This window comes from Carlito syrichta, unplaced genomic scaffold (assembly GCF_000164805.1).
Source record: "Carlito syrichta isolate Samal-C Ts95f unplaced genomic scaffold, Tarsius_syrichta-2.0.1 Scaffold308082, whole genome shotgun sequence".
Classification (NCBI taxonomy): Eukaryota; Metazoa; Chordata; class Mammalia; order Primates; family Tarsiidae; genus Carlito; species Carlito syrichta.
In genome coordinates, this window is record NW_007252178.1 from 766,178 (window position 1) to 780,911 (window position 14,734).

The window sequence follows — 14,734 nt, forward strand, 5'->3', positions numbered from 1 at the left end:
GGCCAGGAGCGGCCACTGCACTCCAGTCTGGGCGACCGAGTGAAACTCCAACTCAAAAAACAAACAACAACAAAACAAATTGTGTAGAGCTAGGGTCTTGCTATGTTTCCTAGGCTTGCCTTGAACTCTTGGCCTCAAGTGATCCTCCCACCTCAGCCTTCCAAATTGCTGGGATTACAGGAATGAGCGATTGCACATAGCCCTGTCTTGCAATGTTAATAGTATTCATACACATAATCATCAGACAAATCATCAAAAGGCAAACAGGAAAGCCACAGTTCTGCCTCTTCCCCCCTACATTCACACCTTTATCTCCAGTACTCCGGACACCCTCTCCTCCCTACCTCTGTGACTTGTAAAAAGGGGGAAACGGGCCGGGCTCGGTGGCTCAGCCTGTAATCCCACGCCTTTGGGAGGCTGAGGTGAGTGAATTGCCTGAGCCCGCGGGTTCGAGACCCGCCTGGGCAGCGAGACCTCATCTCTACAATAAATCAAAAAATCAGCCGAGCGTGGTAGCACATGCCTGTAATTCCAGCTACTTGGAAGGCTGAGGTGGAAGGATCGCCGAAGCCCAGCAGGTCGAGGCTGCAGTGGCCGGGAGCGGCCATTGCACTCCAGTTTGGGTGACAGAGTGAGACTCCAACTCAAAAAAAAAAAAAAGGGGGGAAACCTGAAACCTAAAAGGAGAATTGACCAAAATGTGTCCATAGGAGATATGTCAGCACACAGTGGATAGGCAACAACTAAGTCATGGTCCTGGCTCTTTGGACAGTTTTTCCAGCTGGGTGCAGCTTCTGGTATTTTGTGCCACAGGACCCTTGGTTAGCTTATTCACTGAGTAGAGCAAACTGAGACATTAGCATCCACAAAGGAGATACTTTGTTAATGCCATTAATAAAGTGTTAGTAACAGACAGTTCATTCTCTGCTGATGTGCCCAGCACTGCCCAGGACCCTGGGAATAGAAGGAGGATGGGATCTGGTCCTTTCTCTTGAGGTGTCTACTGCAGAGACATTTGTTCATGTAGTCATTCACTCAACCAGTCTTGGAGTGCCTGAGATAGGATGAGCTCTAAGCATAGGATGTAAACAGGGCAGATGTGGACCTGTCCTCCTAAAGCTTAGAGTCTAACATGTTTAACAAGGTCAGTGCAACAGGCAGAAGAAGTGCTGGATGCTTCACAGAGAGATTAGAGAATTTTTCATTGAGACTTGAAAAGAACTGTCATAAGTAGATGGATGTTCAATTGGAAGACTTTTATTTTTAAGGACTAAGGAGACTAAATTAAAGCTCTATACTTTATAGAAGAAGTTGATATGTTACTGTGTGTTTTAAGTTGTACACTCTTGGTACTTGTCTCACTGGATTTGAGGCTTTTAGTTAAATAGTCAACACAGTCAACACAGTCACCAGAGAGAAGATTTCAGCAGATCCCACTAATTCAGATAGGCATGTATTTGGTGTAAGAGAAACTTCCATCTTCTTGTGTGCCAGGATCAAGCTTTTGTTTTCCAGTGTGATGCTTTAACCTGTAATAAGAAGCATATTCTACTAGAGGCTGATGTCCCAGCATCAACTTGAAAACCCTGCTCTTAACCAAAAATCCCGTTGTTTAGATCTGCTTCATTCATCATTCATTCATTCAGTAAATGAATTGAGCCTCTTCCTTGTGCCAGGTGCTAGGGATTCAAAGATAAATATGCCCTGGCCCCAGGCCCTGGGAGCCCAGTAGATAAGATTTATGTATAAACATGCAATTACAATTCAATGGGTCTATGCTCCCCAACATTTAAACACTGAGAGAGCCTAAGAGAGTTGGGAAAGCCTCATGGAGAAAATGGCATCTGATCTAGCTTTTGAAAGGAATTGGCAAGGCAGAGAAGTGAGGGGAAGACATTCCAGAAGTAGGAAATAGTCTATGAAAAAGCACAGGGGCCTTTCTGCATGTGAAAAGTAACTTCTGACTGGGAAACATTAAGTTTAGAATGTAGGATAGATGAGGCAAGAAGAAGAAAATAGGCTGGAGAACCATTGGCCGATAACACTGCTAAGATAGATTGGGGCCAGAAAGCCATATCTGCCTGAAGAAGGCAATCTCTTCTATTATGCTACATGAATGAGTGGTTTTTGCCTTCTAAAATAGAAATTCAAATTCATAGATACATAGATGAGCAGCAGTGCACTACAGCTATGAAATCTACTGCTACTTCTATGACCATACGTAGCACCCATACCCATGCCAAGTTATATCCTGTGTCTTTCATCAAAATGCTTTGCCAGCAAGATGACCTGGATAGGTGGAGAACCAATATAGATAAGCGAATGCTGGATAAAATGGCCAAATGTGGTAAGTTGCCCCCAAACAATGTAAGGATTGGCAGCCAACACTATATACTGAAAATATGTAACACATAACTCTACTCTTATATTCAGGCAGTCCCTCATCTGACCCATGGAAGAAGGCAGTCCCCAAACCCAGGCACTATTTCTCTGAGAATGCCCTGACCCAGCATGCCTTGTCACCAGTCCCAGGGCCAGAGGGTTAAGAACAGGGGTCACAGGCCCCAGGTCATGGGGAGATGTTCAGTTCCTCCTGCCTTCACTCTCCTCAGATCATCTGGGCCCTCCTCCACATGGCAAGGTGGCAAGTATGCATCAGTGGAACAGAGGATGGAGACAAACTGCTCCTGGATATAATTTTTCATTGAATTGACTCCTGAGAGAATAACAGCCCTTTGGTTGTGAGAGGCAAAGCCCCAGAGCGTTAGATGTCAAAGTGAGTGTTGTGATGTGTGGAGGCAAGAAGACCCTCAGGGGGACACAGATTGGTGACAGTCTACTCAACCGCCACCTGGCACCTCTCTCCCTCATAGACAGTTTGAACAGGTGGCAGCTTCTGGAGCGTTAGCCCAAGAGGTGACATCACTCCTGGCTCTGTATCCTTCCTGTTACAAGTGCTGAAGAGCTGACCTTCACCAATGACTCAGTGTCAGCAAGCCAGAGATGTCAATAAAACCCATTATACGTGATAGCACCCTTTAACGCAGGCATGCAGTTCAGAGAATTAATTCCTCCCACCACCCTCCCAGGCAGCCTTAGTGAAATTAAAGTGGGAATTGACATTCTCATGAATTTCCCATTTCCTGCCTGTGTTTATCAGGAATCTAGGTCATGGCAGTTCCAATCATTTACATCTTGAGTGGTATATGCCATAGAAGGGCAAAGCCCAAAATTTGCACGCTCCTTCCCTTTTCTTCCTTCTCTGTGTCCCACTGCAGAAGAGAAAGTGTCACAGCAATAACCATTCTGACTTCTCGAGTGACTTCTCAGCGCCTAGCCAAGAGCACACATCTGGGCTGTGTGGTGTTCACACTGGCTATCATCAGCAAGGTGTCAGTCAGCCATGTGATTTATCTGAGCAAAGTGGCCACCATGTCCATGATCAGCCCAGAATGGCCTTGGTGAATTTCAACTATATCTATTTACCGCTGAGGGTTCCCTCATGCCACTGTGGTATCCTGACTGGTTGTTCAAAACCAAAGCCCGTCTTCTTTTTTCTCCCTAGTTTCTCAAGTATGAGTCATAGAGTTTTCCTAATGAATGACTCTAAGATTAGGAAGGAAATCATCATTTTTAATCAGTATTTCTAATCTGGGAACAATTTTTATGAATTTATATGATTAGAGCATAACATTTCAATATTAGAGTTGGGAAAAAAAAATGTTTTAAGAAGAAATAATGACCTGTGCTCCCAGCAACTTAAGTTAATTATTTTCATTTCACATATTTCCTTCCTTTCCACAGGTAGACATGATCATGGTTGTGATCAGTGTGTACATAGTGTTCATTTCTCCTGCTTTTCTTCACTTAACCTCAAATCTTCATTATTCTACTGAATTACTGGCCAAGTATATTTCTCTCAGTGTCTAATTTGTGATTTCTTCAATACCCAGAGATATTTAATTTCTCATAATGTTAATACAGATAATAATATTTAACTTTTGTTGGTTTTGAATTTTTTTTTTTTTTTTAGGAATAACCCCAGGAGTAGGATTCCTAATTTTTTATATGTATTGCCTTATTGTTTTGTTTGTTTGTTTGTTTTCAAAAAAGGATGATATCAATTTACAGTACTACAAGTAAGGACATGACCATTTTAATTGTAAATTAAAAGACCCAAGAAAGGTGGCAAGAGTTATGGTTATGAAAACAAATGCCATACTTAATGGCCAGTGTGTGTGTGTGTGTGTGTGTGTGTGTGTGTGTGTGTGTGTGTTTTGGTGATACATTATTGTCTTTGTCTTTACTGAGCAGGCCTGAGTGTAGGTCTTGGAAGAAAAAGAATAAGAAATGAGGAGAGTATGTCTGCAGAACAGCTCCCATTCCATGACTCAGCATTCTTTCCTTTGCTTGTTTCTATTTCTGTCAAGGTGAAGCTGTTTGAGTAAGAGATACTGGTAGGTCTAGCCCGAAAACAAGAACTGCCCCCTCTTAATGAGGGACAGCTGGAGGTGAGCCAGACACAGACAAACTCCACAAGAGCCAGAAATAGCTTGACAATGGACTGTGTTGGCAGAGGCATACAACTAACACAGGTCTGCGGAGCTCACTGTGAGAGAATTCTTTAATCCGTCTGAAATTCTGAATTCTAGAGGCATTGACCTCGTCTTTTTGCCTTCCATCTTCTTTCTGGGGCATTCTTGCCATGAGTCACCGGCCAATAACAAATCCTCTGACAGATGTTAGGGTAGAGAATGATGTGGAAAGATCTGGCTCCCTAGGAAATAACGCATCGTGGGCAATTACTGAGCACTGCAGCTCCCAGATCATAGCAGGGGAGAAGGACGGTCACCACTGGTGCCTAATAATGGCACAGAGAAGGAAGGTATGCTAGAACATATGTGTTAGAACAGTGCAGACTGCTGGTATTTATTCACTTGACCCTTCCCCTCCAGATTAGGAGCCATTAGGGTGTTGAGATGAGTTGATGTCTCTCATCTTTTGCTGACTGCTTAAATCAGGAGAATGATCACCCTGCTCAGTACTGATACAGCACATACGGTTTGATAAGTATGTTTTCATGTACATATTAGACATGACACTGAGTGCTTTGGCCAAGGTCATTCACCTGTAATTAAATGAAAGTATCACTTAGTCCCTGAATCTTTGGGCCTAGCTTATAGTCTGCACTCAATAGGTGTTCACCAATGAGTGGCCCCATGTTTCTTCTCCTTTATACCCTATATCCTCTGCTGGATAAAATCAAGGCTCTGTGTGGCCTTTGCTCCATAGCAGCTCAAAGATCAAAGGATAGACATAAAGACAATGGGTTCGCCCAAAATTCTCCTTGCCTCCAATGTACCTTCATACTTTTCTGTCTGTTTGGGAATGATAGAAAGAGCAACCCTTCATACTGCTGACTGGGAGAGAGTTTACTGTTTGTAAAATAGAAAACAACAGCACAGCTTTGGGGGGCAGCCTTGAGTGCTCATTCGACCTCTCTGAGCCTGCCCCATAAAAGGGGATGATAACACTTGCTACAAGGGCTGCATGAGAATTAAATGAGATGGTTCATGCACACCTCCTATGAATGGAGAGTCAGAATCATGCTGTAGACCTTGAAAGGCATGCTCCTTTCTCCCGTCAGCCTCGTTGCTGCTCCTGGAGGCCCTACTCCATGTTCAGACTACAAATATTAGTAACTGCAAAACGAATGTGCCAGTTTTCCTTCAGGTGGTGTTTTCTCTAATCTCTTGTAGGAGGTGCTTGAACTTGCTTTCTCCATCTTGTATGACTCAAACTGCCAGCTGAACTTCATTGCTCCCGATAAACACGAGGTAAGGATCTCAGTGAGGTTCATTTATGTTACATTTCTTCTGGAACAGTATTGGAAAGAAAGAAATTTCACTTCATTTTGTTGTTGTTGTTGTTGTTGTTTTTAATAAAGGCCCACATGAGAAAATAATGAATAAAGGGAATCTTGTTGACTTGGAATAGAATAGAAACTTCTTGAAAACTGCTGGTTACAATAGGTTTAACTTCCTAGTAGCTTGATTGATAGAAATGATAAAGAAAAAAGACATACAAATGTCTCAAACTCAGCAAAGTCATCATGGTTAATCCGGAGAAAGAAGCAGCCCTGGTTACAGCTCCGGTTTTCATTGAATAATTTAGTTTTTGGTCTGGATTTTCCCAAGATAAACAAGTCTCTATTCTTTAAAACATCTGATGAAGTAGGTTTTCTACCAAGTTTCTTTAAGCTATTTTAAGAGGTTTAAGACTCTCTCTGCTGTTGGGATTTTATTTTCAAGATACTTTTATTCCTTTTTGACATCTTGTTATATGTATAATTTGTTTCTCTTCTTGAAGCACGCTGTCAGCTATATTTAAAATATTTAGCATAAATCTAGGAAAAGGCATTTGTAAGATAAAGTAGCAGTTATGGTTGATTTAACTTTCTTTTGTAAACTAAAACCCAACATCATGCTTGAAACTTTTATTTTTAGATGATACCATTCAAATTTTTGTTTTGTGTGTGACTACATAAACAGCTTTTAGAAAGGAAGGGAACATTTTAATAGAATCTGACTTTTGTTCCCTGTTTCCCCTAGGACATATAGCTCATTTAGAAGTTATTCAGTGTCTGGTTTTCACTGGTTTGAAGCTTTTGAATAAAATTGTACATCCCTAAGAGAGAGGAGAGATTAGACACAAATCCTGCATTTAGAATGGTGCTTAAATATAATTCTCTGTCACTTGACATTTAGTTTGCTGAAGGGTAAGACTTTGTCTTCATCTTTCTGAAAATAGATACTCTGTCCTACTGTTTCTGTTTTTAAATAAAATTGTGGTTCTGCATAGGCCACCATATTTAAGATGTATAGAGCTGCATAGAAAACTACTTAAAATAGTAGAACTTTAGATGTTATTTAAATCTATGCAAGGCTGTTTTCCCCAGTGTACATTAACTCCAGATCAGGATAAATGTTCTGGAACTGCCAGATTTTTATTTGTATCTGCCACTTCTTATAGATACAATGAAGAGAAAAATGCCATATGCTTGTGAACACTTTTAACTTCTTCAGACCTCTTTCATATCTATTGCCTCATTTTATTTTCATAATCACTCCATAAAAAAGAAAATTCTGTTACACATATTTTCATTTTTCAAATGAAAAGAGAGAGTCCCTCTTCCCCCCCGAACAGAATACTTCAGCAATGAAAAAGATAATAGTACAGTTGATTTTTGGACAACTCGGGGTTAGGGATACCAAACCCCTGTGCAGTTGAAAATCTGCATATAACTTTTGACTCCCCAAAAACTTAACTACTAATAGCCTACTGTTAACTGGAAGCCTTGCCAATAACATAAACAACCAATTACCATAATCTGTTTTATATTATTATATACTGTATTCTTATAATAGAGTAAGTGAGAGAAAAAAATGTTATTAAGGAAACCCTAAGGAAGAGAAAATATACTTACTATTTATTAGTGGAAGGTCATCATCATCAAGGTCTTTATCCTCATCACATTGAGTAAGCTGAGGAGGAAGTGGAGGGATTGGTCTTGCTGTCTCAGGGGTGGCAAAGGCAGAAGAGGTAGAGGAGGTGGAAGGGGAAGCTGGAGAGGCAGGCACACTCGGTGTAACTTACATTGAAAAAAAATTCACATAGAAGTGACTCATGCAGTTAAAACCTATGTTTGTTCAAGGGTCAACTACTAGCCTGGCTTACACTCTGTCAGGTGCCATTAAATGCTTACATAATTCTAAAAGAAACAAATTTATATTATTACTTTTATAAAAGAGGGAAATGTGGTACAGAGAGGCAGAGAAACGTGTCCAGGGTCACACAAGTAGTACGTAATGGAGCTGGGATTTAAATCCTGGCCGTCTAGTTCCAGAAGCTCCACCCTCAGCCCCTGTCCCCAGTCTTTGGAGCTAGTAAGGGAAAGAGCAGGCACTGAGATTACACTTCTGGCAAGCCCACTTCTCAGCTTCTGCAATCATCAACTCACGCCAATCTGGTATACCTATGCCCTGCCCACTCTTTCCCCCACACCCAGCTGCCAGGCCCAAAGATTTTGAAGCAAATCTGGTCATTGTATCACTTTATTTGTAAATATTCCTGTAGGCATCTCACAATAATGAAGAGTCTACTTTGCAACATAACTGTAATGCCACTATTATACCTAAGTAAATTAATGTGGTGGTTTTAATACTACCATGTGCAGTCAATTTTCAGGTTTCTCTAACTGTTTCATTCGTGTCATTTTTCTTTTATAGTTTGTTCAAGTCAGAATGCAAATAAGATCCACACATTGCAGTTGGTTGACCTTTTTTTAGGTTTCTCTGAAGCTGTAGGTTCCTCTGTTCTATCTTTCTCTGTCTCAGGCAATCATGAGCATGTGCTTTCTTTCCTTGCAATTTACTTATTGAAAAAACTAGGTACAGGCAATCTTATAACATTGCCTGTAGTCTAGATTGTGTTGATTTTAATTCTGTGTATTAGTTTATTGTTGCTACTGTAGCAGCCTACCACAAACTTACTTTTAAACTACACAGGTTTATCATACAATTCTGGATGTCAGAGGTCTGATATAGGTCTTATACTGGGCTCAAATCAAGGAGTCAGCAGGACTGCATTCCTTTCCAGAGGCTCTAGAGCAGATATTGTTTCCTGGCCTTTTCCACTTTCAAGGCTACCCGCCTTCCTTGGCCTCCATACATAGCAATGGCACATTGAATTCTTTCATCACATCCCTCTAGTCCCCTCTTCTGTAGTCAAACGCCTTCTGCTTCTTACTTCACTGCCTCTGACGCCTCTTCTGGATCCCACTCTCACTTTTTAGGACTCTTATGATTCCATTAGGCCCACCCGGATAATCCAAGATAATCTCAAAAAGAAAAGAAAAATCCAAGATAATCTCTCTATTTTAAGATGAGCTGCTAGAAACCTTAATTTCATTCTTTTCCACGGAACCTGATATTTACAGGAGCTAGGGAGTGGAGTGTGGACATCTTTGGAAGGTAATATTCTACCCACCACCACCTGCAATATCATTTCCTATATTCATCTTTCCCCTGTATTTTCCAGAAATTGGAAGTTAGAGAGTTAATCACATTCCGGATCATTTTGTAAGCAGCAACAGTAGTGTTGTATACCTTTGTGGTGTCTTCTTGCCTTTCTTTCTTGAATGTTAGCAGCCACCAATGCTTGTTGCCTAGATCATTGGATGCATCAAAGGTTGCAAAAGGTTGATATCCCAATTCTATCATTCTTTCTTCACTTATTAATGAAGAGAAATTTGTTTTGTTAACTATTTGGTTCCTCAAAAATTACACAACTTATATATGGTAAGCAGGATAAATACGTAATTTTCTTCACCACTTTTCACAATAATAAGCATCTTGCCAAAAAGACCAATGAGGTGTTTTTGATGTTTGAGTATTATTATGAACTTGTGGGTTTAAACTCATTTGTGTCTTAATATGTTAAAGCTATTGTCATTGTTAGCATCTTACTTATCCTATCTGGGACAAGTAGGAACACCATCAGGTTGTCTTCTGAGTCCTATCGACATGACCCTCTATGTCTTTGATCATTTTCTGGCATTCTGGTATGACAGGATACTCTAGGTTCATCTGGTAGTTTCCTGTCTTTTCTTTATTGAGCCTTGGTTTCTTTTAATAGGAAATGCTATATAGTGACCAGGTTAAGGTGTGCTTATTACTACATGGTTGGTTCTTACTTTTAGACCTTTGGGAGAAAGAGCCAGGAGTTATGATTTTTTTTAAAAAAATTTAAATGTATCATGAGTTGATACTGATCACTCCAACTCAGATTCAGTATTACAGGGTTTTTATTTATTGGTTAATGTACTTTTTAATAAACTCTCCTGTGCCTGCTCTTTCTCCAAAGGAAAAGCACCATAAAAATGTTCCTGTGGGCTAAATTAATCTGTACTAGGAAGCTAGCCAAGGCTGGGAAGGCAAAGAGCAATAATCCCCAAGACTTAGAGAATTACCATGAAGCAATGTTAGAGCTGGAAGGGGCCTTCAAGATTATAAGTTCAGTAATGCCCATACTTGGTCACGCATCAGAATTATCAGGGAAGTTTTTAATAAACAAAGCCTCCTCACCCCATACCTACAAGTCCAGGATCTCCAATGTAAGAACTAGGTATCTATTTTTATCAAGGTTATTTATGAGGAAATGGATAGTTTCTTCAGGATCTGAATAAGGTATTCCTGAAGATGCTAGTGCTTCCAAAAATCCCTTAGCACTAAACCTGTGTTTAGATGGGTTAAGTGCTTTGGCTGAGGTTATATAGCCAAGGTAGAACCAAAGCCCCACAGTTCAATGCTGCCCTCCTCAGACATGGCCTCATAATACATATCCATTGTGCTTAAAATGTGGTGCCACTGGTATGCATTGTGATAGATTTCCATCACAACATGATAACTGTAGATTTATATAGTGCTTGCAATATACTATTGGTACATTTTATGTTTAGATTTCTTATCATATTCCAGAATACAGTCCAGATAGCCACAGTGCAAAAGATAGCCTAAGCAGGGTCTTGAATTGCCAGTTAACTCCATAAGGCCAGGAGAGGAGGGAATTCAGAGTGCATTCTAGAAGGAGGGCCAGTTCAACAAGAAGAGCAGAGCAGTGCTATCAGAGACCCATGTAGGACTAGGGACCACCCAATATGTGAGTAAAGCATAGCATCCAGAACAAGACGATTTTCTGAGATGCTCGCAGCAAGGCTGGCTCTTTTACCAGGTATCATGATTCTCCTTCCAGGTCAGGGCAGGACTCTGGCCTCTGGGAGGGAAGCTGACAAGAAGAGCAAGGAAGGGCCTCAGATAAACCAGGAATAGTTCCTCTCCCTGCTTCCTCCCCGGAGTTCCTAGTGTACTGGAGAGGCAAAAGGCTGTAATTAATTTTATGAGAGGAGAATAACCAAACTCTTAGTTGGGTATGCTGAAGGACTTTTCCAAATATGTAATGTCCCAGGGAATAGGTACCAGAGACTTGGTGAAAAGAAACACTGGGCCCTGGAGAGCCAGGCAGAAGATGTCCCTGGACAGGTAGTCAGCCCATCTCCCAGTAAGATCATGCAATAATTGTAGCCATTTTAGCTGCCAGACATTGGGCAGCAGAAGGCTATTTCCTAGTCTTTTTGCTAAGAGACACAAAAGTGGGACTATCACTGGTGGGATGGGGCTATCACTGTGTGTGCTAAGAAATCAGATAAGACAGAGGTCTTCTGTAGATTAGGAACCATGATTGGAGTCAGAAAAGAAGCAAGCTTGACCGGATGTTGAATCTAAGAGTGTTGGGATACATTCCACCAATACCTAAAAATCATAGACTCACTGGTAGGATGTTAGAGATATTACACTGCACAGTCATGGAGAACTCAAACCCTCTGCTATTACATAAGGATTCATCCTTTGCAGAGAAGAGCATAAGCACTGGGGTCAGATTGCCTTGGTTCAAATCCCACCTATTCCACATACTACTGGGTTACTTCTCTGTACCTCAGTTCCTTCACCTGTCAGGCAGATATGAAACAGAAGTGTCAACTTTCTAGAGATGCTGAGACCATTAAATGTCAATGTAAGCAAAGCACTTAGCACAGAGCCCAGCACATGTTGAGTATTCACTAAGTGTCGGCTATTTTTACTACTCCTGTTAATTGTCACCAGTAATGATCACTGTCACCTCCCTTCCTACCAGTACTGTATCTGGACAGATGGACTGAATGCGCTACTAGGGAAAGACATGATGAGCGACCTGACGCGGAATGACCTGGATACACTGCTCAGCATGGAAATCAAGCTCCGCCTCCTGGACCTGGAAAACATCCAGATCCCTGATGCGCCTCCACCAATCCCCAAGGAGCCCAGCAACTATGACTTCGTCTATGACTGTAACTGAAGAGGCCAGGCCCAGACACGCCCCTTCCAAAACTGGAAAAGCTAGCTAACAGGAGAGAGGAATGAAAACACACACGCCTTGGAATCCTCCTTTGGTAAAGGGAAGCTGTGGGTCAATACTTCCTTCAGCCTCGCCTCTAGCCCCGGCATCTTTCGCACCCCCACCTGGTGTCTTGCTCACCTCCCCAACTCTGTTTCTAGGCTCCACTGCTTTCGGTCACTTCCCATTGCTGCAGTTCACTGGTGGGACAAGAGCAAAGCCCACCACCAGTTAGAGAGCCAAAGGGCCCCTCCATCCTAGCCCCAGCAAGCATGCCCTTCCTCCCTGGAGTAGGAAAGCCAGCAGCCCCAAACTGCCCCAAAACTGCCTGCCAGACCAAGGGGAGTGCCCCAAGGCCCCTGTCTGGAAACAGTGGCCTAGCTACCTGATGGAAGACCAAACACCACGCCCTTCTTTCCCTCCTCTCTAAAGCCAGCTCATGCCACCAGTTCCATTTGAATTGAGATCTGCTCTCCAATCTCCTCCTGCCTCCCTCCCTGCTTTTGCCTTGTCCTATTCCCCTTTGGTCCCAAGAGCAGCAGCAGCAGCAGCAGCCTCATCGTAGTCCTCTCTAGCATCCGTCTCCCGAATAGTCCACAGGTCCCACGCCCACTTTGCAACCGCACTGTGACCGTGACCAACCTGCCCTCCTTGCTAGTGTGAGTCTGGGGTTTCCTCTCCATACCCAGGCCAGTCCTGCCTTCTTGATGTTCACACATGCTCCCAGCCTCTTAGCTGAAAGCACAAATGGTGAAATCAGTAGTCATGCTCCATCTCTAATAGACTAAACCTGAATGCCTCTGTGATGGGCTGTTGCTATCCAAGGGTTTGGAGTTACCTTCTCCTGGAGCTCCTGCTGCAACACAGTTTCCACAGGATGGTCAAGCTGTCAGACATCCAAGTTTACATCATTGTAATTATTACTGGTATTTACAATTTGCAAGGGTTTGGGGTTAGTTTTTTGTTTTTTGGTTTTTTTGCTTTGTTTTTGTACAAAAGAGTCTAACATTTTTTGCCAAACAGATATATATTTAATGAAAAGAAGAGATACATAAATGTGTGTACTTTCCAGTTTTTTTTAATTATTTTAATCCCAAACATCTTCCTGAGAATAACATTCCCTTAAACATGCTGTGGAATAAAATGGATTGTGAGGAGTTGGGGAACTGGTGTTTTGATTTGATAACTTGGTTGCTTGCTACTCAGTCGTCAGCATCACCTGGGAGTTTGCTGGAAAGGCAGACTCAGTCCCTACCCCCGACCTGCTGAATTGTGTGAGTTGTGTGCACATTAGTTTGAGAAACATTCAGAAACATTGCTCTTAGGGACCATGGACCATTGCTAGGTCACCATAGGCTCTGATATCAGCAAAGAATGTTACTTCTGGCCAGATATGGTGGCTCATACCTATAATCCCAGCACTATGGGAAACCAAGACGGGAGGATAGCTTGAGCCCAGGAGTTCAAGACCAGCCTGGGCAACATAGTAAGAGTCCATTACAAAAAAAAAAAAAATTGCCAGGTGTGGTAGAGTGTGTCTGTAGTCCCAGCTACTCAGAAGGCTTTGGCAAAAGTATCCCTTGAGCCCAGAAATTTGAGGCTGCAGTGAGTTGTGATCATGCCACTGGACTCCAGACTGAGCAACAGAGTAAGACCCTGTTTCTAAAAAAAAGAATGTTAGTTCTAAGATCATCTTAACCCACTGAGAAAATCAGACCCACTGTGTGAAGATATAATGTATTAATTTCACATTGTTGCCTCCTAACCAAGACCTTCTCTTTTTTCTCTCTTTTTTTTTCTTCTTTACTATTATGTAATTTGTAGAACTGGTCAATTAAACACATCACAACTCTGAGGGAGCACATTTAGCAATGAAAAATGCAAACCCACAGACCCGAAATAAATTAAGCCAGAACTAAATAAATCTAACTGTGAATTAATCAATTATGGGTCAGAGCTCAGCAAAGAATTTTTCTTAGATCATTTCCACCAGGGGCATCATCGGGATCATAAACTCCAAGGGCTGAGAGGGATGTCACCACAGCTCACGCATGCAGAACTAAGTGCAGGGCAGCACAAGCTACTCTGGACATGCTGCACAAGCTGTGGATTCATCCAGGTCACTGCTCTTTACTGTCATCAGGATGTGCAATCACAGATGACCTGGGATGAGAGCTCTCCATAAACTGCAGGAAAAAAATCCTTTCTTACCCGTAGTCATTCACAGGGGGGGTCCTCCTTCCCATCAGAGCACTCACACCTGAGTGTCAAGTTGACAGTTCCTTCATCATTGACCCTCAATGTTATTGACACATATGTCCTTCCTGTCAGGAGCAGTTATTAATCTACCCATCATCATGATAAAATGATAAGTGTTAGGGAAGAGAAAGCAAAATCATGTTAATTTTTGCTTAGAAGTCACAAGGTCCAGTACATGAAGACCTGAACTAAGATCTCTGAGGTCCTGCCACTCTGGTTTAAGAAATTGATCTATTCTGTGACCTAGCTGGAAAGAACCAGCCCCTCTCTCTTCTTGCATTCCTGTGCTGGTACATTCAATAGAAATGAACTCTTTAAGGACTATTAAAAAGAACATTCTCCTGCTTCTTCCTAGATTCTCATCCCTCGGATAGGTGGACCACCTGAGAGTGTGCTATCATTGTTCTGTATTCCTTCACCTTGTGACCATGTGGAGAAGAGCTGCTGCTTGTATTTGGTCATCTCATCTTCTCTCCCTCGGCTG

General features: G+C 42.0%; 1 protein-coding gene across 3 annotated transcripts in view; it reads left to right on the plus strand.

Moving 5' to 3' along the window:
- The window catches only part of LOC103267245 (engulfment and cell motility protein 1-like), a 162,101-nt gene extending 148,948 nt beyond the window's left edge, over nt 1-13,153 (plus strand). For 2 of the 3 annotated variants that reach the window (XM_008064843.1, XM_021715939.1), the window contains exons 6-7: nt 5,760-5,837; nt 11,752-13,151. In XM_008064843.1, the coding sequence (XP_008063034.1) occupies nt 5,760-5,837; nt 11,752-11,952 (279 nt within the window). In that variant the 3' untranslated portion in view covers nt 11,953-13,151. Of the gene's footprint in view, nt 1-5,759; nt 5,838-11,751 lie in introns of all 3 variants that reach the window. The other variant, XM_008064844.2, reaches the window with a different exon arrangement.
- Nucleotides 13,154-14,734: the final 1,581 nt, after the last annotated feature.